The following is a 25,631-nucleotide window of genomic DNA, read 5'->3' on the forward strand; positions in this document are numbered from 1 at the left end:
CCCTGTGTTCATTTCAGTTGTTTTTCTTTGTCTGGGTCAGTGCTCCTTCCCGAAGGTGGGATGAGAAAGAATGATGGAGCTATTTCTTGCATGTGTTTCATAGAAATTTAGTCATAGTCTATTTGTCATACTTAGGCAGTGTGGTGTTTAGACTCGGGAAATGAGTATTCACAGAAAATAATTTCTGATTGAAGTACATTTAAAAGTGGTTCGTGTTCTCGATTGAGAATTGAGTTGGTGTGTACATTTTAATTGGGTATGCTTTACTCAGTTTGCTATGCTCGGCTTCCAAGAGACTGCAGCCATGGTAGGATCTTAAACCGCCTTTTCAGTTAGAGTCGGTCCGTCTCGGAAGTTTCTGATGGTCGTTGTGGGTGCCTTCTGTATAGTGTATACTGTTTACCTGGAAAGTCCAGCAATTCTGTATAGCACGCCCACCCAGAGGCCTTAGATTTGGATCGCCCATGTTAAAAGTTTTTTTAAATTCATGGGGAAGATGCTTAATTCCATTTTCTATGACTTTTTGAAGGCCTTTTATGTTGCGGGAGAACAGTTACAAGTTGATGTTGCCCTTTGGCAGCTCCCAGTAGGTCCGAGGCGGAGTTAATACTTTATTGTGCCCCCATTTCTCAGGGCATCGTGGTCAATTTCTAGTACTCAGGTGCCCCTGCCACTCATCTTTGGAATTCTGTTTTTTTCCCTTAGAGCACTGATCTAACAGGCAGAAGCTGCCCTTTATTTGTGTGTGTCCCTGCTTTGCTATTAAAGGGATAGTTTTGAAGTTTAAAGGACATTCCAGGGCTGTTGTCCCAGGGAGTCTTGCTGACAGGTGGAGTTTGGCCCCTGCCTGTGGTCAGCTCCGACATTGGAGGGAGTGGTAGTGGGCACCATCCAGTTTGGGCTCAGGTAGGTAGCTGAGGCTACCTCAGCCTTGTAGGTGGGTTTGTGTTTCCCGTTACCTTCTGACTGACCCTAATGAGTAGAGACAACAGGTTGGTTCTCAACCTTCCTAATGCCATGACCCTTTTAATACAGCTCTTCATGTTGTGATGAACCCCCACCATAAAATTATTTTTGTTGCTACTTCATAACTTATGAATTGGGCAACTCCTGTGAAAGGGTCATTCGACCCCCAAAGGGGTCACAACCTACAGCTTGAGAACCAGACCCCAGCTGCTGCTCACTGCCATGCGGAACACAAACCACTATTAGACCACTTGATTGAGTTGTCTCAGACTTTGATCTTAAAACTCAAAAAACAATCGCAGGACATGCTTGATAACATTGTCTGCCCATGCCTGTATTTACCATGTACTGGGTTGCCACACTTTTTCAGGGGATCAATCCCATTGGTCTCACTAAAGTTCTAGGGGTGAAGGTTCCTATTAAGTTGAACAACCAGAGTGAGCAATAATTTTAGGGCTTAAATACTTACTGATAATGTTTTTTCCATTATTCAATGTTTCCAATGTCCAATGTTTTTTCTTCATCTTGTTAAAGGTAAGTCTTGAGCATCTTAGACATTTCTCCCACCTGCTGCTTCAACTGAGGGACGAGCATCGATCGCCTTTGGGGTTTGTTCCACCAGGTCACACTCAAGCTTCCTATTTAGAACTGAAAAGATTCCCTGACTTGGCGGGGGGTGGGGGGGCAAAAAAGGCCTGGTTTGTGGCAGACGGACTGGCTTTGCCACCACAACAATGTACCCGCTCACAGCCATCTCTGCCAATTTTTGGCAAAGAACAGCCTCTCTGGCCCCATGCACCTTACCTGACCTCGCACCATGTGACTTCTTTTTTTTTCTGCAAATGAAGAGGGACATGAAAGGACAATGATTTGATGACGAAGAGCTGAAGAGAAAACAGGGAGGTGCTATCAGGCATCCAAACATGAGTTTGCAAAATGTTTTCCAAGAATGAAATTGCAGGTTTGACAAATGTATTAAGTGTAAAGGGAGAGTACTTTGAAGGTGATAAGGTGGTTTTGTAAAAATATATAGCTGTGGGGGTGGAGTTCCGGGGTTTGGGTAGCCCCTTGTATTAAATGCTGGTGTCCGACCTACAGGTGCCAAAACAGTGACGCATTTCAAGTTTTAAGGTAATCTTCCAATGAAATCTTGGATTAAGTTAAGCATTTGATATGTAGGTTGGAGACCTGGTTTTCCTGAAGAGAGGAGTTCCCCGCAGAATGGAGAATGAAAAGTTAAAATGAATGCACCACTGCTATGTAGTCAGTTCCGATTGATAGCCATCTTACAGGAAGGACAGATTGCAACTGTCCCATCGGGCTTCTGGAGCTGTCAATCTTAATGGAGGTCGATTGCCTTGTTTTTCACCTGTGGAGCAGCTGGTAGGTTTGAACAGTCAGCCTGGAAGAGCTCAGTCCAATGCTTACCCCACTGTGCCACCAGTGGGCCTTTTTACATATTTGACAGTAGCAGAGGAAGTTGAGCAGGATCATACAGCCATTTATAGGTAGCTGTAATAGACTGGGAAGACATTGGTTTATGACTTTGTTTTTTTACTTGATAATATACACAAAACATTACATTGAGGTAGGACTTTTAATGGTATAGTAATTTCTACAAATTTGTTCATGAGCTTTTTCTTCTACTTTTAAAAAATTAATTGACTCATTCTCCTCTGGCTATGCATCCATCCAGAAGTCACTTTACTGCACCATAGGCCTGAGAGGAGACCCTTCAAGACCTGGTACCACCTCGGTAGTACAGTTGGATTAGGGTTGATAATATTCCCAGGCTCTATATGGCCACTAGAGGGCGCCTGGGCACAACAGAACCTCAAGTATTTGCTCACTGGAAGGACACGTGCCTAACTGTACTAGGATGAAATCTCAAGCAAAAGCAATGCCAACTCAAATCAATGTTTCAAACACTTCCTAATGAAAGCATGCTGAGAAGTGTATGTTTCCAAAACAGAACTGCAAACTTCAATTTTCTACTTTTATACCTGAACAAAGGATTAACAACTGGTTTTAGACATTCACAGATGGAAACACCAGCCTTGAAACATGTAACTACTGCCAGGAATGAAGCTTGTTCAACAGCATCATGAGGCCCCCAAACACAGCTTCCTGGGAGAATGGCATTGCTAGTGTCTTCGCGTTCTGTTGAAGCTACGGGCCTTAGTGTGCCTCGCTGCTTCAAGTGCTTCCCTGAGCTCGTGCGAGTCACTCACGTCTTCATCTGTTTTACAGATGTGCTTGTTTTAAGGAAACCCCTTTAAGGCCATGGTTGAAATCCCCACTGAGCCTGTATTCCCATTTCCTTTTCCAGGGACAAACTCTACACTGATGTTGACCCTTAGGGAGTTTCAACACTATTGAAATATCTGCATTTCTGAAACAATTTCGCTTTTAAAATTTATCTTTGCTCACAAGTTCTAACAACACTGAAACTCAATGCATTCTGTGAACTGCAGTGTGCTGGTGATCGATTCTGATTTGTTGCTTTTGTGCACGCTGCACCATTCTTACACAGGTGCCCCATGCGTGTGCTTAAGTCTCCTGTAGATACACCAAGTCACGGCTGTGGACGTTTGCAGTTTAATAGCAGCAGCAGAATGTTCTCCACAGAGACTACCGGTGTCCACATTCACTAATCAAGCACTAAACTGACAGGTGATAGACAGATGGTCCAGTGCGCACTGTCTTTTCCTGCATACCAGAAGATTCCACCTCTTCAGCCTTGTATAAGCCACTTCTCATGGGGCCATACCTTGCTGTGAACGTGAAGAATTGTACGCAGCCGATCATTCTCTCAGGTGGACTTTAATATACTGTATTAAAAAAAATCCAACTTGTTATACAAGTACACGTGCCTTACAATTTGACGCATACATCCATATACATGTATCATGGTAAAGCTCGTTAAAAAAAAGATTTTCCTATAGCCAGTGTTCTACAGAAGTAAGACTACAAACGTTTATTTTGTGCCCAATGAGATTGCAGGCTGTAAGGCAGGCAGGGCAGAAGCAGCCTTGTCCATCACAGTGTCAATTACACAGTACCTTGAACCGCTTACTCATCCCCACTGGGTGAACGCATCATAGGAATCTGACAGGATCTGGTGGTCTCTTTTTGCCCACAGCAATGTGGACACACTGTTGTCTGCGGCCTCGGTTTGCCATGCCAAACCAGCAGTTTTTCGCACTAGCCATGCTTTGTCACAGGTGTAATGGCCGCCTGAGCTGCGGACCTCAGCAGCCTGCCACCCACGCACTCCTGGGAACGATGACGTGTACAAACAAGTGGAGCCTTCGGATCTTCATCTGGACCTCAGGCGGTTCTCCAGGGCTTCCATTCTCTGTGTCATTTCTTCCAGTACAGCCTCAAGTTAAGGAAGGCGCAATGGCAGGTCGATTGAGCTGCCTAAGAACCTAACCATCTGGAGAAAGGAGAGGCTCGGCCTCCCACCCCGCCCCCGCCCCGTTTTACTGGAGCATTTAAAAACCCCCGCTGGACAGAGCAAAGCACGAACTGATAGACACACACCCCTGTTTATCGCGGCGATTCTTATCCTGGGAAAGGATGGGACCAATCAGAACCCCCATCTGTGGAGCAGCGGGTCAACTCTGGACCATGCACACAGTGGCATAGTGTGCATCCTTGAAAACCGCTAGCCTGTCACACACCATGACTCACAGAACTGGAGGACATTGGCAGACTATGACCAAGGGGGGAGGAGGGGAGACTGGGGGCTCGGGTTCCTGATGTGATGTGAGGGCTGGGCCACTACGCACAGTGTTCCCTTTGGATGTGTCAGTAAACGAAGGAAGGGGGAAACAGGAATGGAACGAACGGAGCGCCAAAGAGGCGTCACAGTCTTCAGACCGCTCGGGATTCCTGGCCCTCACACCTAACACTTGGCCGAGTGGTTAGAGAAGGAGGAAGCGAACAATGGAAACAAATTATTGTCTGACACACAAACTAGTTTAAGACAAAACCCCTGACTCGGAAGTGTAAATTCATTTATCATCTGTGAATAATCCCTAAGATAGGAGCCCAGGGAGCATCATGAGCTACGTACGCACTGAACTGCTACCCACCAGGTTAGCAGTTCGAACCCACCAGCTGCTCCACGGGAGAAAGAGTGACCATGTCAGAAACCCAAAGGGGGCAGAGCTACCCTGTCCCATAGGGCCACTGTGAGTGGGAACCACTGGCGGCAATGAGAAGCAATCCTAGTTCAGGTTAAGTGCTTAAACAACCACAAACAAGATCAAAATTCAAATAGCTCAGAACTTTGCCCCCCGCCACTCCCCTTCATTTTTGAATTCCACTGCACATCCATCCCCGTGGCTTGGCCACTCGCTTGTCCTGGCACAGGATAAGGTTGGGAACGTGGTGAGAATGGAAGGGCTAGACCAGGAGCCGTGAGATGCAGTAAGAAACAGGAGAAGTGACAAGGGGTAGCTAACTCCCTGCCATCGATGGAGTCAGTACTGATTCATAGGGAGCCTATCGGAAAGATATATAGTTTCCAAAATGACAACTCCTTGTGAGAGTAGAAAGTCCCATTTTCCCCTGCAGAGTGGCTGGTGGTTTCAAACCTTGGACCTTATAGATCACAGCCCAACATGTAACCACTATGCCACCAGGGCTCCTCAGGGAGCTGAGATGTTCTGCCAGGTGCTCTCATACCCTCACTTGTTATTCCTTGTCTCCACGGCACGGCCTTCAGGGGTTGCAGGGGTGCACTGGGGAAAGGAAGACAAAGGGGCCCCGGAGTTGGCATTTGCCTTCCTCTCTGCAAACGAATACCATGCCCCTGCCCACCTGGCAGGAGAAGGGAAACCCAGATTCTTCACCTGTGTTAACAATGAGGGAAATGAGACCTGCCGAGGCGACTCTAATGGTCAGTGCCACTACACGAAAGCGCAGGGCTGCCCCGTGGTGTTTCCAAGGCCACGCATCTTCAAGGAAGCAGACTGCTGCCTTTCTCCCGCCTAGCAGCAGCCAGTGGTACCCGCTGCGGACCTTTCACTTGAACGCATTGCTTACGCACCGCGCCACCTCAACAAACAACATACCACCCCAAAACTCCCTGCCAGCAAGCGGATGCTGACTCATAGTGACCCTAAAGGGCAGGATGGAACTGGCCCTGTGGATTTACGAGACTCTAACAGTTTCCTAGAGTCGAACACTCTGTCTTGGTGGATTTGAAATGCTGACCTTTAGATTCGCAGCCCAGTGAGTAACCCCCATGTGACCTTTATTTCACTTAAACAACCCACTGCCGTTGACTGGAGCCTAACTCAGCAGCCCTATAGAGGAAAGGGAAGAGCAGCTCCCCAGGGTTTCCAAGACTCCCTTTTCAGAAGAGCAGACAGCCCTCACGGCACAGCTGGTGTATTCGAACTGCTGGGCTTGTGATTTGCAGGCCAATGCCTAGGGCACAGTGCTCAGTGCCTCCACACCTGCAGCTTTCTGAAGGGAATTGATAGATGCTGTTATCCTCACAGTGTAAACTCATCAGCCCCGAGGCAGCTCCAGTTGAAACAACGTCCCTAGAGCTGAGTTCAATGCACATTGAGATCACTGTTAGGCAGCTTTTTTGGTAAGCTTACTATCATTTTAAATTCAGAGCAATTGGCAGGATGTCCAATGTGTAAAAGCATTGACTCCTTATTTCTCCATTATCCCAGAGCACGCCTTTTCTTTGTAATATTGTTTTAATGAATCATTGGCCCCTGCTGTTCCCTTGGTGGAATGTTTCATCCTTTAGAGTGCTGATATAAAAGCTTTATGCTGCCAAAAATGACAGAGAGAGCCCTCCAGAAACTACACATGAAACCCACATGTGCCTGCGGCGTTGCTTGGTGCTTGGACTGCGTCGGAAACCTCTCGCTCCCCCAACATTTTTTGCCAGTAGGAGGGTAAGTCAAAAACGGACTGCTACCCAACCATGGAAATCTTTATTACAACAACAGCAACAAAACAAGACATGAAACTATTGTTTTCTCAACATAGCCTCCAACCTAGGTGTTTCCACGTCAGAAGGCAGTGTTCGCCATCGCGCAAACCCTCCCCTCAAGAGGCCTGCTAGTTCACTGACCCCAAGGCTAACTGCTGCTGGGGCACCTCCAGGGACTCACATCAGGTTCTCGGACACGTTCTTTGAGTTTGGGGAGCAACAACAAGAAGTCTGCAGAACCAAGCTCAGGGCCGTGTGTGGATGGGGGTACAGTCTCTCACCAAGCTCCTCCCTGAAGAATGAGCACGTGTGACGTCCTGATAAAGGAAAAAAAAACCCTCAGGGCAACTTTGCTGGCCTTTTCACCCACAGAGTTTCCAATGATCTGAACACGTCTTGATGTGCCTATATTTATAGGTTTTGTATTAAGGTGGCGGAAGGACCTTGGGCCTCTACTCAAGCACTCCCTCAATGCATGAATACTTTCGTCTGTTACATTGGCATTCTATGATGCTCACCCTCCTGACACAACCGCTGAAGCCAAAGCGGGTGAACAAGCAAATGTGGCGAAGAAAGCTGATGGTGCCCGGCTATCAAAAGAGATAGCGTCTGGGGTCTTAAAGGCTTGAAGATAAATAAGCGGCCATCGAGCTCAGAAGCAGCAAAACCCACATGGAAGAACACACCAGCCTGCGTGATTACGTGGTTCCAAAGGGATCAGTTATCAGGCATCAAAGAACAAAAAATCATATTATTGGGTCCACACCTCCATGATACGATCGCTGAGGACAGACGGGTGCAAAAGTAAATGTGGTGAAGAAAGCTGATGGTGCCTGGCTATCAAAAGAGATAGTGTGTGGGGTCTTAAAGGTTTGAAGGTAAACAAGCGGCCATCTAGCTCAGAAGAAACAAAGCCCACATGGAAGAAGCACACCAGTCTATGCGATCACAAGGTGTCGAAGGGATCAGGTATAAGGCATCATCAGAAAAAAAAATCTTACCATAGTGAATGAAGGGGTAAGTGCAGAGTGGAGACCCCAAGCCCATTTGTCGACCACTGGAGATCCCCTTGCAGAAGGGTCTTGGGGAGGAGATGAGTCAGTCAGGGTGCGATGTAGCACCAATGAAGAATACAGCTTTCCTCCAGTTCTGAAATGCTTCCCCCACCCCCAACTACCAAGATTTGAATTCTACCTTACAAGTCTAGATAGAGCAGAGGAGGTACACTGGTGTAGATAGGAGCTGGAGGCACAGGGAATCCAGGGCAGATGATACCTTCAGGACCAGGGGTGTGAGGGGCGATACTGGGAGGGTAGAGGGAGAGTGGGTTGGAAAGAGGGAACCAATTACAAGGATCTACATGTGACCTCTTCCCTGGGGGACGGACAACAGAAAAGGGGGTGAAGGGAAATGCTGGACAGGGGAAGATATGACAAAATAATAATTTATAAATTATCAAGGGCTCATGAGGGAGGGGGGAGTGGGGAGGAAGGGGAAAAAAGAGGACTTGATGCCAAGGGCTTAAGTGGAGAGCAAATGCTTTGAAACTGATGAGGGCAAAGATTGTACAGATGTGTTTTACACAATTGATGCATGTATGGATTGTGATAAGAGTTGTATGAGTCCCTAATAAAATGTTTAAAAACAACAACACCCCCCCCCAAAAAAAAAACCAAAAAAAAAACGTCTTGATAAACCTCTGTGAGCATCCGATGTCCTGGGAGAAAATCTATCTGCATGACCCCCTGAGATCCCTAAGAGCATTCTCCATACCTCTCTGGGCTGATCTCTCTGCCTTGAATGGGACTGGCTTAGCAGCTCCCCCTTAGAAGTCATTTTTTGAAGACACCCCAAAGAGGCTAAGACACGTGTATTACCAAGAGAACTCTTCATGCTTTGTTTGGAATAAGCCTGTTCAGGGAGGAACTAGAACCCCAGTAGCTATATCTATATAATGTTGTGGTGTGTGTGTATTTTTTAAACTTACCCTCATGTATATCCTCGATGGACTTCTGATGTGGTTCATATCCTCCCAGCAGGCAAAGGGCTAATTGGACCTGGGCTTCTCACTAAACTCCCCTACAACCAAACCCAAACCTAACTCACTGCCATGGAGTTGATTCCGACTCAGCGACTGTATAGGTCAGGGTAGCCCCATCCCTGTGGACTTCTGAGGCTGTACATCTTTATGGGAGCAGAAAGCCTCACCTTTCTCTCACAGAGCAACCAGAGGGTTCAAACTCCTGACCTTTCTGTTACCAGCCCAACTCCTAACCCACTACACCACAAGGGCTCTGCAGGCAACAACAAAGTGCAGGACTAAGCTGCGCTCTTAGCTTTCAAACGCTTCTCAGGCTGCTTTTAAGACAGAATTCGTTCCTGGCGTCCCCTCTCCGTGGCTTTATGGAAGTGACTCCCTGTTTTTACAGCCCGCACTACCTAGTACCCGGGAAGTTTGGATAATATCCTCTGTGCCCCACGCCGAAGCAGAACCTCTGAAAAGGATATAGCGCCGTGTCAGTTTCCTGACTTCTTCGTTCGCCAGGTTCTGGAACATGATAAGGTTTTCACATTTGCACCGATCGTGTTTTTCTTCCCAAGGGCTTCCTGAGAGAGCAGATGCAAAGTGTTCGCCTCTACAAGCCACCCGCCTTCCCAGACACATAATCGTCGGACTGACTCAGCCTATAGAGGAAGCCATCATGAAAGAAGTGTCTAACTTTTTCCACGCAGGCAGACCCAGGGAGACAAACACCAGGAAAGGCCATGTGCGTGTCCAAGGCTGGAAGGGAAGGGGCCGTGCTTGTAGGACAGGAGGGAAGACTGCTCGGTTTTCTGCATCCATTATGGTTATTTTTCAGTTTCTTATTTTAGACGCCGGATGGATGGACGTGTGTCAGGAGGGGCCAATCTTTAGGAAAGTGGAGGGTCAGTGGACACGCGGAAAACCCTGCACAAAATGGACTGACACGGTGGCTGCAAAATGGCCCTGAACAAAGCACTGGCTGAAGAGGGCTCAGGACTGGGCTGTGTCTTGTTTTACTGTCCCCACGGCACGGCACAGCAACCCCTTACTGGCTTTCTTTTCTTTTCCTGAATCCTATTTCCTATCCCCCCTCCTGCCCTCCGGGAAGCCAAAGGGCTGACAGAAGCCAAAAGGTTGGTATCGAGTTCCCGTGTTCTTCATCGGGATATTTTTCTCGGCATTACCTGCAGCTTTTGCCGACTGGGAGGGTTTTTGTGCCGAGCGGGAGCGATGGTCCTCCTCGGACAGGTGGCTGTGCTGCACTGCAAAGTTAGAGCAGGAAAGGAGGTCTCGGATGGTTATGGTGACAGGCTCAGACTCTGTGAAGAGAAGGAGCATTGAGTCAAACCCGCCTCACACCGCCTGGGAAGGTAACAGCCCTGCTATTTCTGACAAAGTACGTCAGTGTCAAAGGCCGTCAGCAGAGACCCAAACTCGCTGCCATCGGGTCACTGCTGACTCCTGGCACCCCCTGTGGGTTTCTGAGACTGTACCTAGTTAAGGAGTAGAAAGTCCAGTCTTTCTCCCTTGGACCTGCTGGTGGTTTTGAACTGCCTACCCTGAAGATCATAGCCCAACACATAACCCCTATACCTGGCTACCAAAGATGGCTTCTAGCAGAAGAGTGACTATGTGCTATCCGACCGACCGAGAGGGGGGAATAGCCACCATGAACACACATCTTATCCTTCCACTTTGTGACAACTTTTGCCCAGAGGGAGGCCATGGCGGAAGCAGCCGCTGATGGCTCTGAAAGCTCAAAAGACCAAACTCATGGCATCAAGTCGATGCCGACTGATAGCGACCCTGCAGGGCAGGGCCGAACGGCCCCCGGGAGTTTCGGAGACTGCAGCTGTTTACAGGAGTGGAAAGCCCTGTTTCTCTCCGGAGGAGCAGGTTGGTGTTTTGATCTGCTGACCTTGTGGATGGCAGTCCAACTCATAACCAGGGTCTGAAAGGACAGCTCTTCAAATCAATGTACCTGAAGGCTGGTGGGACTTCCGTGGCATCTCCTGGGCCGGGGAGTCCTGACTTCCATCAGAGTCTTCCAGCGCTGAGAGGAAAAAGGACGACAAGGGGCGACAATGGTCCACAAATACATGTCCTTTAGTTAGTTATTATGATTTCTCAGAGATCCTCTGGGCCTCCCTGCCACAACCCACGGTGGTTCGATCTTGTTGGGGTCACTGAAGATTCAGAAGAGCCATGGGTGATGGAGTGATCTGAGAGCACCCTAGGGCAGGTCTTGCTAGTGAGAGAAACCTGTCAGCACTCCTTCCGTGAGGCCAATATTTGGTCTCTATTCGTTTCTACTGCTCCAAGGCGTAGGAGAGGAACCTCAGGTGGCCTGGGGCCAGGTGAAGCTGCATTTTGCCTACACGTTATTTCAGAATGGCCCCTAGAAATGTTATATCTACGAGGGAGGACAGGGGAAAACACGGTGTCCTGGCCGCATGTCAACTTGAAGACAAGACATGTTCCCCTCCCATTAGGAAGCTGCAGGGCTTCCCCATCCAGCTCCTTTGACGGCACCCAGGACACGAGTCCAAGGACCAAGTGGGGCTGACGGCGGAACTGCTGGGTGCAACCAAGTCTGGCACAAGCAGTGGACGGGAGGAAAGAGGAGCTGGGGCCGTGGTAAGCCCGGCGGAATCATCCGTGCAGGGCTGCATGAGGTCGCCAGCACAATCGGGGCCAGGCACACACAGCTTCACCCTGTGCTTCAGCTCTGTTTATGATGGTGGGGTTTTGGGGGAGGTGGGGTGGGGGAGTTAGGTTCTGTCTGAGGATTAAGTATGACTTGCTTGGTGGGAATTCCTTGAGCTGTATGATCACAGGAAAGGTACACTTATTATAAACATGTATATAGAGTCTCATTCATAAGTTCCCAAACTTATTTGGCCCACCGTCCTCTTTTTCAGAACAAAAAGAAGAAAAAAAAGAGATTAGTCAATGCCGCCCGCCCCTAGTAATTAAAAACGTGTACTGCAGCCCATCATCCAGGATAGAGTGTGGTATTGCTCTTGCAGGAGCCCAAGATCCTTCTTGAGCTCCCTAGGGGGCAGTATTGCCCACTTTGGGAAACACTGGTCTATTTGGATAAAACATAAAATTAAAAATGGAACAAAATAAACGGGATGATGGGGGGTGAGGAATAAGGAGCGAATGGCCATGACTACAAGAAAGGAGGCAAGGTTCTGAAATTGCTCGTGGTGACGGTTTCCCAGCTCTGCTTAACATGACGGAGCTATTGAAGTGTATGACCGGTGAATGACCGTGCCGATGAAACCGTGAAACAAACGCACTAGCAGACCACACTGCGTGGTACAGCCAGGCCCTGTTAGTCATTCTTTGGGGGCTTCCATCCTCTCTCCTCTGATCCTCTGCCTGCGCTTACTGCCTCCGCAGCTCACGGCCCTCGCCCACAAGGGGCACCGCTTGGGGGGCTTTGCAGGAAGCTCGGCTGCCTGTTTTGCTCCTGGGTCGCCTAACATGAGCCCTGGTACCTTCACATATGCCTTGCTTTAGCTTCTCGCTGATCTCGCCCATGGTGCTGAAGTCTTCGGCGTAGAAGAGGTACTTGTCGGCGGGTTCAGAAGCAATCTCCTGCAGCTCTTCCTCGATGGCTTTCCCCACTCCAACAGCATACACAGTGATACCTAGAAGGCAGGGCAAAATCAGAGCAAGGCGTTCGCGCTGGGGACCCAGGGCCCAAAGCCACATGGAGATGATGAGCGATGCGATTTGAGGAGTCCACGCCAACACCCCTCTTTTTCTGTCAATTTTATTTTGGTTCTTTGTGCCAAAGGGGAAGGATTGGAGGGAGGGGAAGGCAAGGCTGCAGGAGAGCTGGGCGCTAAACCTCCCACCTGTTGCTCTGTTCCGGACAGGCTCCTGGAATTGGAAAAGAGCACACCACCTTGATGGATTATGATCTCTCCCATGAGCTCCACCGACCATCCCAGCTTTTTGGTTTCCTTATGTCAAGGGCCTGCCCCTCCGTCACACTTCACGGCTGTACACACGCCACATGGGGACGCGCCTCTTCAGGAAGAGTTCTAAGAAGCAGGTCAACTTGTGGTCTGGTAGTGCCCACCGCTCAAAGGTATAAGATAGGAATCTCAGATTGGGCCGGTGCCAAGTGGGGCTGCATTTTGCCCACACCTCTGGAAAAGACAGTCGGGCCAGAAGGTACTGGGCTGAAGAGGAGAATCTGTATGACAGAGTCAGGAAAAAGCAGCAGCCCAAGAAACAACTGGAGATTTCAAAAGGGATATGCGGTGGCCCCAAAGGCTTTTTCTCAAAGTGAATCTTCGACTCCCCTCGCCTCATACACTACCCATTTGAAAGGAAGACATCCCAAAGGTTTAGGTTCTGCTTGATGGCAAGCATTTGCCACCATGGCTATCTGCTTCTGGTTAATACGTCAGATGAGACTGTAAACGTAACATACATCAAAACGTGCCTTGAAGCCAACAGGCCAGAGTGGACGCCTCACTCCAAGTCTGTGAAAGGCCACTAGATGGTTGGAGCCTATTTGTCTAGCAGCCCTGTGACTTTACACAGGACGTCCTGCTTTAGGGCTGTGTCAGTCACACGTGGGGTCATGGAATTGACAGAGGACCTCATTTCAGATATAACTCCGGGTGACTCAAGAACCAAACACCCACCTATTTCTCCCACCACCTGCGTTTGGGTCACCTCTGGACATCTGAATGGAGGAAGGGGTAAGGTGGATTGGTCTTCACGAAACAAATGAAAGCAGTCACCATGGTCCTAACTCTAGCAAGCTGTGCAGGCTAGAGAGAAAACGAGGAAGTACATGCCAGTCTTACAGCCAGGTTTGGAGCAGGGCACTTTTTGTGAGCGCCACTCCCTGGACCAGGATGAAAGAGTGAGGAGTGAGGCAAGAAATAACAGTGAAGGGACCTCCTTCATGAACAGCTACTGAACACTAGCAGGAACCGGTCTTCCTGGGACACAGCACGGGCTTGCTGGCACCTCCATCCCTTTGCTCAGTCACTCAGCACGTCTTTCAGGTCAGGCACTTGCTACATGCCAGGCCTGAGTAAGCCAGGCGCTTACAAAGGCATGGCGAGGTCTGGTCTGTGCATAGCTTTGCTCCCTGGTTCTGTCTGTCACAGGAAAACCTTGGAACATTGGGTTTTAAAGGAAAACCTTGGAAACATTGGGTTTTCAAGGCCTGCTTCATCCAGAAGTTGATTTCCAAGCCTTTCTTTCAAGGCAGCTCTGGGTGGGCCCAGTCTGCCAACCTTCCAGCCAGCTGCCCTAACACATGAGCTGTTGGTACTTCTGGGGGGCTCCTGTCTTCTTACAGGACCCAGAAATTCTATTGCCCTAACCAAGCACACAGAAAACCTCAAGCTTCCTTGTGGAAAACTAACACCGAGGGACATATGACTAGAACTATTCCCTAACTTGTAATTAAGGGAATCTGGAAAGCTAGTATTCCATAGTAGGAAAAGCCACCACTTTGGTAAGTTAGAGATAAAGTCCATTATCTAAGTGCAATGTCATTCCCACAGATTTCCCCTAACAGCCATGCTGCCTTAAAGTGAGCACATGGTTGATTCTGTCTCCCTATAGAGGCAGACATTCCATTGTGATCTCCTCCCACAGCAGCAGCCATCCCCCTCGCACCTTCCCCCAATGCAGGTATTAGGTTTCCTCAACTGTGAGCTCAGGGACCTTGCTGTAGTTACCACCCACCTTGTGATGGATGTAACGAATGAATATGCATTTCTTATGGCTACCTATAAATATCCCAAGATAGTAAAGATGCCCTCCCTCCTCTCTCGTCTCCCACCTCCACGTGGACCACTAAGAGGGTCTGAGGTGAACAGCTACCATGAAATGTGTCCAACTCCTTTATTTTAGTCTCTCTACCTCTCCTATCTTCTATGACTGGACTATCACCTTTATATATTATTTCTGTGCAATGGTGCCTATGGACCCTTCGGTTGTTAGAGGCTGGTTTCCTCTGAGACTTCCTCCTCTCTGCAAGGAGCACAGAGGGCTCACCAGAGGCTGTGTCTACCAACCATGCTAGCTTTAGGGCTTCCCCTCACCAAGCGTCTAGTCCTCTGTACACCTAAAGTCACCCTCAAACTCGCCCTTGTTACCCACACAGGCAGGAACACCTCAGCAGAGAAGCTGAGCTCGCCTGAGCCGCAAGAACGGTGCCCCATTCTCTCTTCTGATACATTGGTTTTTCTCGAAAGCTGTAATTTCGTCTTGCAGACACAGGAGCATTGTCTGTCCTAAGCTTACTGTGCTGAGTGCTCACCCGATTTCTGGTTGTAAAAAAGAAAAGTAGACCTTCTCACCAGGCAGGATTCTAAATGGTGGTCACCCATTGGCTAGCAAATCACTAGTCTGTGTGCAGACTAACGTACTCATTCAGCGAGACTCCCTCACCCTGTCCTGCAAGTGCTTTGTAAGGAGCCCTGGTGGAGTAGTGGGTTAGGCATTGAGCTGCTAACCACAAGGTCTGCAGTTTGAATCTGCAAGCTGCTCCATGGGAGAAAGAAGAGGCTGCTCCTCCTGTAAAGACTCTAAAAGTCTCAGGAACCCAAAGGGGTGGTTCTGCCCTGCCCTGTGGGGGTCATTAGGAGTCGGAATTGACTCAAATTCTGCAGGGATTTTTGTTTTATTTTGTGGGCCTTCAGGAGGCAATTGAGTCAAGGTGTGTAATGGCGGTGGACAGAAAGCTCTCCTCACTAGCCAGAGAGGCTCTCACCCTGGGCCCTGGAACCTTGAGTGACATACACCACACTCCCACTCCATATTACCATTGGCCTTGGCTTTACTGGCCCACTCGGAGACGTCGTCCTGAGCCCGTCCATCCGTGAACACAATGGCCACCCTGGGCACATGTGTGGAGGGAGGCCTGGCACCTTCTCCTTGGGAGAAACTTCTCTCAAACATGTGTTTCAGGGCCAGCCCCGTCATAGAGCCCCTGCCCATGTACTTCATGTGGGCCACGGCTTTCTTCATGTCCCGGGCCGAGCTGAAGTTCTTCAGGGTGAACTCCGTGCGGACCTGCGTGGAATACTGCAGCAGCCCCACGCGAGTGGCCTTGGGGGAAATGGCTAAGGAATCTATGATGCCGATGACGAACTGCTTCACTGTCTCAAAGTTGTCTTCTCCGAGGCTCTTGGATCCATCGATTACGAAGACCAGGTCAATCGGGCCTTCAGTACATCCTACAGGAAGCAGATGCAAGTTGAGATACTAGAAAAGAAGTTACATATATATATATTTTACTTATGCACAAGAGTAGAAAGAAATCACACCTCAGTGGGAGGTGCAGCCCCTTTGTACCACTGCCATGGTTCTCCAGCTAATGACAGAGACAGATGAAGAGAAAGAGGTGGGGGAGTGGGTCACGAGCAACGGCAACGTGTATTTACCCTTAGACACTGGGCTTATCAGACTGCTGGTTTCAAAGCTGTGTGTTTCACAAGCACACCCACATAGCCCATGTATACGTTGTCTAGGAAACCAGGTGCACACTGTACCTGGGTCACTGGCAGCCAGGTCTCACAGGGAGCTGAGACAGAGGACAACACCCAAAAGATTCTTCTGACTTGACTCCAGGAGGACCCCATGGCCCTGCGCTGGCATCTGACCGAGGGCGGAGGCAGCTGCTTAACATTCAGCTCAGCCGTCTTATCTGCCAAGGAGCTTCCCTGGCAGCCACCCGTGTGTCAGGGCTCCTCTCCCTGCCCCAAGCAGGTGTCATGGATTTCTTCAACACACGCGTACTTACCGAGCACTGCCTTCGTGCACAGCAGGGCTGCAACCGTGACCCGGACAAAATTCCTGTTGCCAAATTATTCAAGACCTTGGGCCTCAAACCTCTAGGTGAGCAGTTGAAAGCCACCAGCCAGCTCCGAGGGAGCAAGATGAGGCTTTCTACTCCCTTAGAGAGTCACAGTCTTGGAAATGCACTGGGCAGTTCTATTCTGTTCTGTAGGGTCGCTGTGAGTCAGAATCAACTCGATGGCAGTGAGTTGAGTGACACCCCCCCCCCCACTGTACCAAACCAACAGACGAAAAAACTCAGATTTTGAACAGAGTCCTTTGCGGATTGCAGCTACACCTATAACCGCTCCACCATCGGGGCTCCTCCCACACTGCACAGGTGTGGCGTCATCACGGGGCTCTGATCTGCTGCCCTGGAAAGCCTTCGGGAACGGCTCCCCTCTGCTCACAGGCGGTTGTCACGAGCTGGAGCCGACTCAAGAGTAATGACCCACAGAGCGCACCACCTTGCAGGGACCTTGTCCGACTCGTCGCTGACCTCCCAACCTCTGGCCCACAGTAGGCGTTCAGTGAACGAACACTGAGAGGATACATGAACAAGATGTCCATTAATTAGCACACCTGCAAGAACCCCCCTGCTCTATTGAAACTCCCCCCCCCCCCGCAAAGTGTTTGGTTCTAGTAAGATCTTTTCATAACTTTGCTCCCATAGGCTCTACTATGTCCATTTGTAACAGCTATTGGGATAGTTTACAAATATCCTCTGTCAAACTGATATACGTACTTACGGGTACGATTCTACTCACCTTCCCACATCTGGTCAGCTTGCATGACTACATTATCCACGTGCAGATGATTGCCATTATTGTTATTGAAGGATTGTGCACGTGGTATTTACCTTCAGTGCCTGTGTGGACCTCTTAAAACTCAATACGAAACTATCACGTGAAATCTTCGTCTAGCCTGAAGCTTTTCAGGGAACTCGGACGGTTGTTGGTCAAAGAGAGACAGTTCACGTAACCGCCTAGGCGATCCGGGTGTGAAGGGACTGCTTGTGATCTAGGGCCACGCTGGGGAGGCCTGGGGGCACAGTGGTTGCCCCTGGGCTGAGATCCGAAAGGTCAGTGGTTTGCAACCCCCAGCCACTCCGAGGGAGCAGGACGGCCTTCTTCATTCCATAAATAGTTACAGTCTCAGAAACTCACCGGGCAGTTCTATCTTGTCTTTTAAGGTCGCTGTGAGCCCGCATCTTGTCCTGTAGGGTCGCTGTGAGTTTGGCTTTTGAGCTTTGGAGGGTCTTATTTTAAAAGTTACAGATCTCAAATTGATGATCTCATTCTAAACACAGTCTAGAGCAAGGGATATAACATTTTTCTTTTAAGCAGCTACGTGACCTTTAAAAATGAGCAGTGGTAAACAAGCGGCCATCTAGCTGAGAAGCAACCAAGCCCACATGGAAGAAACACACCAGCCTGTGTGATTATGAGCTGTCGAAGGGACCAGGTATCACGCATCAAAGAACAAAAAATCATGTCATTGTGAATGAGGGTGAGTGCAGGGTGGAGACCCAAAGCCCATCTGTAGGCAACTGGACACCCCCTTACTGAAGGGTTGCAGGGAGGAGATGAACCAGTTAGGGTGCAGGGTAGCAACGATGAAACATACAACTTTCCTCTAGTTCTTAAATGCTTCCTCCCCCCACTGTCATGATCCCAATTCTACCTTACAAATCTGGCTAGACCAGAGGATGTACACTGGTACAGATAGCAACTGGAAACACAGCGAATGTGTTGATCCAGGGTGGATGATCCCTTCAAGACCAGTGGTGAGGGTGGCGATATCTGGAGGGTAGAAGGAAGGTAGGGTAGGAAGGGGGAACTGATTACAAGGATCTACATATAACCTCCTCCCTGGGGGACAGACAACAGAGAAGTGGGTGAAGGGAGACGTCGGACAGTGTAAGATATGACAAAATAATAATTTATGAATTATGAAGGGTTCATGAGGGAGGGGAGTGAGGAGAGAGGGGTGGGGAAATGAGGAGCTAATATTAAGGGCTCAAGTAGAAAGCAAATGTTTTGAGAATGATGAGGGCAACAAATGTACAAATGTGCTCGACACAACGGATGTATGTATGGATTGTGATAAGAATTGTATGAACCCTCAATAAAATGATTTTTAAAAATGACGAGCAGCAATAACACACACACAGATTCACAAATATTTCCAGGCTTGGGCAGTATACCATGTCAACATAATTGTGTGTGCGGAATGGAGGAGGGGGGCAGTTACATAATCTGTCAACTTGAGTGAAGGGGTGGAGTCTAGCCTGTCAATCAGGTCCTAGCCAATGAGGCCTCTGTGTGGGCATGGCTTTCTCTTGAGGATTCTGGGAACTCCTGTCTTCCTTCTAGGCGGCAGGATACACACCCTCCCTGGGAGACATTCCTGTTGACAAGCCACATGGAGCTATACTGATGGAGCCAAAGCCTTGGAGCTGGAGGAGCCACATGGAGACCCCTGCCAGCGCTGAGATACTTCCACCGCCACTGGATCCACAAGACTTTCCTCCCACAGGCCTGTGATCTTCCAGCACTTGGTGTCATTGTATGTGTTGCGTGAGTCTGAAGAGGAATTTTTAGACTGGTATTGGACATATGGGCTAATATCAGATGTATGGACTTGGTATGGACTGGGCTGGGATGTTTTCTCAATATACAATTGTTCTTTATATAAGATTCTTTCTTATACACATATGAGTCTCTCTGGATTTGTTTCTGTAGTCAACCCAGCCTAACATAGTCTGTGTGATGGGGTGGGGGATGTTTCTTTTCTCCATTTAGTATTTAGTGCACATCCTCACTACCAAACCCACAGATGACCGTATGTTTGTGAGGAAGAACAAGGCCGATTCTGGATTTCACTTACATCATAACCTGTCCTTATATCGACCAGAAAAGGGCCCTCACATTGTATGTGCGTGGCTCTCCCGCAGATTTCAGGAATACTGGAAGAATTTTCCAGTGGGTTTACTTTCTCCTCTTTCCCTTGTTTCTTTCCTTTCACAATAAAACCAGCACTTGCAGCCTCCACACTCACAGGAGCCCAGAAAGTTTCTCCAGAAAGAAGAAAGCCAGGAGACGCGGGAGAGTGTGGGCCGAGACGTGGCCTGGCACATTCTTTCAGAACCAGGGAGACAGTAGCTAACTACCGAAGTTGTTCGCATGACGTGCCCTCTAACTGACCTTGGGCATTTTCTTTTTGGTGCAGAAGTCTAACAGAATCGCCCAGTGATTTGCTCTTAAAACTTAATTTTCACAGAGTCTAGAACTTCAAGGATGCACAAGCCCTTTGAAAGTGACCTTGTTCAACTTTGGTGATCTCATGTACCCTCTCTAAACATCCAGTGGCCTTCAGTCTGGATCTGAACATCTACTGAGGGGGAACTCATTACCTGACCCCATTGTGGAAGAGCTCTGCTGGTGGTGATTACATACCCCCCTCCCCCCGCTCACCAACATTGGGTTCCAAAGATGGTCATCCTGTGAAAATCAGTATTATTTGGAGATGGCCACATTACTACATAATCATTACATCACATGCCTCCCCCCTCCTCTACCCCCCTTTATGGCTTCTATGTCTCGTATCAAATTTAGAAATGTTTTCTCTGAGTTGATAAAATAATTCTCTTAGGATTCCTCCTGCTACTTTTTGTGGTTTTGCATTTTTGTAGGGAGACCTTTGATCCCTGCTCTCTCTTCTTAAAGCACATGGTTCCAAATGGAATGTCATTCTCCAGCATGGAGAAGAGAGCACGCTTCTCTCGGTCCCAGTACGCTTATTCAGCCCAAGGTCACTCTAGACATTGGGCTGATCATGAACTTTACTCATACTCACTCACTCACTCACTCACTCACTCACTCACTGCCATCGAGTCAAGGCTGACTCATAGCAACCTTATAGGACAGGGTAGAACTGCCTCTGTGAGTTTCCCAAAACTATAACTCTTCAGGAGAGTAGAAAACCCCATCTTTTTCCAGAGGAGTGGCTGGAGGTTTCAAACCACTGACCTTGCAGTTAGCAGCCGAATGCACAACCTCTATGTCACCAGGGCTCTCAGCATGAACTTACTGCTAACTAAAACCAATACGTTTTTCCCACAGGTGATGCGGTGAAGCTCTCTGGTCCCTGTTCTATACTGATGCAGCCCTTTTATATTTATAGGGAAACAGAGGGAAGGGATTTGTTTTTCCAAAAACACTTCCAAAAACAGCTGCTATGAAATGAAATCAAACAGTAGAGAGAGCCTGTTCAGATCACTTACTCTTGCACCGTCTCCCGTCCTCAGCCAGAATAAATCCCTGTGAGCATTTACAGATGTACGAGTTCCCGCTATTAAGACAAGCATGCTCGCAGCCATGACGGGTCGATTCGCAGGCGTCCTTCCCTGGGGAAAACACAGGGGAGTGAACAATACCAGCAGTGTGGAAATGAGGGGGACCGAAGAGTCACGCCAGGAGAGACTACAGAAGCAATTCACGTTTTAAAAATATAAGCCAACTCTATTCAAACTTCCTTTATAACATTTCCTTTTATGGCCTAACACGCAGGACAGGCCGTGATAAGGGGAACCCCCTCCCAGACAGTGTCAAGCTCCCACAGCCTGAATGGCAGGCTGGTGATAGGGTGTCCTGGATCTATTATTGTTATTTTAGGACGGTCAGATGTGCTTGCGGTTTTGATTCTCCTACGTTGCTGGTCTTTTTTCCACGGCCATTCCCATGCTCCAGTTTATGGTCTGCTGAATTTTTTTTTCATGGAGGAGGAACTTAAAACTCTTCAAAATCACTACGGCCCCTTAGTGCTCACAACATCCTGTGGGGGGGGAGGGGCAGAGGCAGGGGTAATTCATCTCGATTTCTAAATGAAGAAACAGACCCTCAAGAACTCTCTCGCAAAAGGCCCAAATCAAAAAACCATATCAGTGTGAATGAGGGGGAGTGCAGAGTGGAGACCCAAAGCCCATCTGTAGACAATTGGACAGCCCATTACAGAAGGGTCACAAAGAAGAGACCAGCCAGTCGGGGTGCAGTATAGCACCGATGAAACACACAGCTTTCCTCTAGTTCTTTAATGCTTCTCCCCCCCCCCCACCCCAAAGAATCATGACCCGGCTAGACCAGAGCATGTGCACGGGTACAGATAAGCGTTCACAACTCAGGGAATCGAGGACAGATAAACCCCTCAGGTCCAATAACGAGAGTAGCGATACCAAGAGGGGAAGGGGAAGGTGGGGGGAGAAAGGGAGAACCGATCACACGGGTCTACATACAACCCCCTCCCAGGGGAGCAAACAACAGAACCGTGGGTGAAGGGAGACATCAGTCAGTGTAAGACATGGGAAAAAAGAGAAGGAACTGACCCTCAAGAACTCTGAGTTGGCCAAGGTCAACTAGAGATGACACCACTGAGGCACAATGTCCCCAGAGAATCAGCTCTGTGTTCTCCCGGCCGCCACGCTGTGCAAGACCCAGGTTCTTTCTGGCCATTTGCTCTCTAAAGGGAGACACCCAACACCCCGACACCCAACAAGCCTGCTACCGGTTCGTGACGACTCAAAACGACCCTACGGAGCTCAGAGTTGAACGGCTCCGCAGGGTTTCTGAGACTGAATCTTTCTGGGGAGCAGACAGCTTCTCCTTCTAAAGCAGCGCTTCTCTACTTGTGGGTCATGACCCCTTTGGGGGTCAAACAACTCTTTCACAGGAGTTGCCTAAGACCATGGGAAAAACACATTTATCTCTCACAACATATTGTTTTGTGATTAATCACTATGCTTTAATTATGTTTAATTACGTTCAATTTGTAACAATGAAAATACATCCTGCGCTTACGAGGTGGGTGCTGGCTTCCTTCATCCTGCATATCTGATATTTACATGACAATTCATAACAGTAGCAAAATGACAGTTATGAAGTAGCAACGAAAACAATTTTGTGGTTGGAGAACCACTGCTCTATAGGGAGAAGCTTCCTACGATGCTGGAGCAGTGACGATAGATTCTTCTAGAAAGTGAGCATGCTGCAGTCTGAGTGAGTGATCAACTCCAGAGACTGAAGTTGTGTCTCATGTACAAGGGCTCAACTGACAGCAATAAACGGTGGGTGTATACAGCAATCAAAGCACACAGCAATTGCTCAGCTGGATAGAAATGGGCCGAATGGCAGACATGGTCTCCACGGAAGGGAACCTTGGGGTGATGTAAAAACTGTGTGTTTTGTTCTAATAATATTCTATTGTGTGTTCAGTGAAAGTTCACTCAGCAAAGTAGGTTCTCATCTGACAAACTGCCCGTTGAAAAGGGAGAGCTCGGCAGGGAGTGTGGCAGTGTCAGACCAGGGTGCCGTGCCAACCCACGTGTCAGCTATCCAAACCGAATTCCTTATCTTAACAGAGGAATAAGGACCATGAGCATCGTCCAGGACAGTTTTGTTGACCAGCAGAGTGCCCTGTTCTCTCTTAAAGGAGTCTGTGAGGAAATACCGCAAAGCCAATCTCAAAGGCAAAGATTCACTTTGCCTTAATTAAAAAAATGGCCACTTTTCCATGATGGGCAGTGTGGTGGTTACACAACTGCATGACCACTTGATGAAGAATGAAGGGGTGGAGGCTAGCCTGTCATTCAGGTCACAGGCTAAAGATGTCTCTGTGGGAGTGGCCTTATCATGAGGATTCTGGGAACTCTCTCTTTCCCACTAGAAGAGGCAGGCCACACTCTCTCTTTCCTGTGGACAAGCCACATGGAGCCACGCTGTTGGCAGCCAGAGCCCTGGAGATGCTTCTACTGCCACTGGATCCACAAGATGTCCCACCCACTGGCCTGTGATCCTCCTGCATTCAGTGTCATTGTGATTGGCAATGTGAGTCTGAAGAAGAAAGTATGGACTAGTATCAGACCTATGGGCTAATATAGGACTTATGGACTTGATCTGGATTGGGCTGGGATTTTTTTTAAGATAAAATTACTCTTTGATATAAAGCTCTCTCTTATGCACAGATTTGCTTCTCTAGTCAACCCCAGACTAACACAGGCAGCATGTCCCAAAGGTGAGAAGATGTCCCACAAGGTGGGGATGAATTGCTCAGAAACTTATGAAGGAATTTTCTGCCCAACACTGCGTTCCAGTCTCCACCTCACTGAACATGTGTGTCCACACTGGTCCCTTTCTCTGAGTACCACACCGCTATTATAAAGAAAGAAATGTCTTTCCTGAGCTGACCTCCAACTAAATTCTCAGAGTCTATTCTGAGTAAGCTACAGAAGCAAAGGATGGGTGGATCAATTAAACCCTACAGAGAAGTCACCATAACCCTTCTCCCCCCCCTCTCCCCTTATTAGTCAGGACGGTTTGCCAAAAAAGAAAGAAAGAAAAGGCATTGGCATTGTCTTCCTACAGACCTTACAGGGGCCGGCAGAGTTTCTAACTGGACCCAGGGACAAGTCAGACACTGTGCAACGCACGTCTAGCGGGAAAGGACCCACCTTACCCCTAACCCTTGTTGTCCAGTTGATCCGACGCTCCACAGGGCTTTCAAAGGCTGTGACCTTCCGCATGCAGCCCTGAGACACCACTGTCCTGCGGCTTCTTTTTCCTGAAATGGCTACTGGGCGGCCTCGAACCATTGACCCTATGATTAGTAGCATGTGGCCATTCCTGCCACTCCTCCACTGAGAGAAAAAGAAAAGAAGCAACACTCCTGACACCCCCAAGACCTCAACCGAGAAATCCCTGCAGAACCAGGAGCTGGCTGTTTGCATCCCTTGCAAAATAGTTTCAGAACACGGAGGTCAGCCCTTCTCTGCGTAAGATTTTCAAGATTAAAACAGGTTTCTGTAACCACGGGGGGCCCCACACATGGGAAGTGCTTCTCTACCCCGAGGTGACTCACGTCGGCAGCGTTTGCCGTCTTCGCGGAGCCGGAATCCCTCGAAGCACTTGCAGACGTAGGAGTCACCGCTGTTCACGCAAGTGTGCTCGCAGCCGTGGTCGACCGCCTGGCAGGCGTCTTTCCCTGGGGAGGGCAGGGCCAGTGAAAACCGTTTACCAGCTTACCCTTTACATGGGCTTCGATTGGGAGGGTCCAGCCATCTCGGTCACTGGACGCTGTGCCCCGGGGGTAGTGACTGATGGGGAAAGTTAGATGGAGGCTGAGGCGGCTCTCATTTGCGCCCTCTCTTCAAAGCCTCCTCCCTCTCAGGACCATCATTGACCACCCCCTGCTTCAGGGCCTTAGGGAAACGCCATCCATCAACAGCCTTCTGCACGCGAGGCCTCCAATTTCGAAGCAGAAAGACCGTTGGGAGGATAGTTTAGGAAATCAAACATCAATTTAGATGAGCGGAACTGAAACCTAATTTTGGCTTTGTCTCGAACATAATAGATGATTTAGGAGACCCGCTTAATCTCTTGGATTCTTAGCCTTCCTGTTTGCAAAATGAGAGTAGCACTTCCAGTCACCCCTCTTCTCTTCCACTGTGTCAACACGAGCCGCTCTTGACGAAGACCTCTGAGTCACGTGAGGAAGGGGTGCCCATGGGGGTGGAACTCACTTGCTGGGGCGGGGGAGGGGCCACTCCCCTTTGGTTCTACTGAGATGTGATCGGAGTTTTGCACCAGCTTTGTACTCAAAGGCTGCTTATGGAAGGCAGGCTGGTCTTGGTCCCATCTAAGAGGCTTGTTTTATGCAAAACAGGCTTTCTGTAAAGATAGCCTCAGGGCCAGGTGATCTCCCTGAGGGAGCTGTGCCTCTGGAAGTACCACTGCCCCCACGGGCTCTTCAAGAGTAACAGAGGCTCAGGGAAGGGAAGGCGCTCTCCCAGCA

The 25,631-nt window shown here is 48.9% G+C and overlaps 1 protein-coding gene across 1 annotated transcript in view; it reads right to left on the reverse strand.

Moving 5' to 3' along the window:
• Positions 1–3,759: 3,759 nt before the first annotated feature.
• Positions 3,760–25,631, reverse strand: part of MATN2 (matrilin 2) — a 202,330-nt gene continuing 180,458 nt past the window's right edge. The window contains exons 12-19 of the mRNA XM_075549452.1: positions 24,699–24,821; positions 21,073–21,195; positions 15,773–16,186; positions 12,467–12,619; positions 10,942–11,013; positions 10,145–10,279; positions 9,443–9,541; positions 3,760–4,341 (exon numbers count right to left, since the gene is read on the reverse strand). Of these exons, the coding sequence (XP_075405567.1) occupies positions 4,286–4,341; positions 9,443–9,541; positions 10,145–10,279; positions 10,942–11,013; positions 12,467–12,619; positions 15,773–16,186; positions 21,073–21,195; positions 24,699–24,821 (1,175 nt within the window). The 3' untranslated portion in view covers positions 3,760–4,285. The remainder of the gene's footprint in view (positions 4,342–9,442; positions 9,542–10,144; positions 10,280–10,941; positions 11,014–12,466; positions 12,620–15,772; positions 16,187–21,072; positions 21,196–24,698; positions 24,822–25,631) is intronic.

The sequence above is a fragment of the Tenrec ecaudatus genome, chromosome 5, assembly GCF_050624435.1.
Source record: "Tenrec ecaudatus isolate mTenEca1 chromosome 5, mTenEca1.hap1, whole genome shotgun sequence".
NCBI lineage: Eukaryota > Metazoa > Chordata > Mammalia > Afrosoricida > Tenrecidae > Tenrec > Tenrec ecaudatus.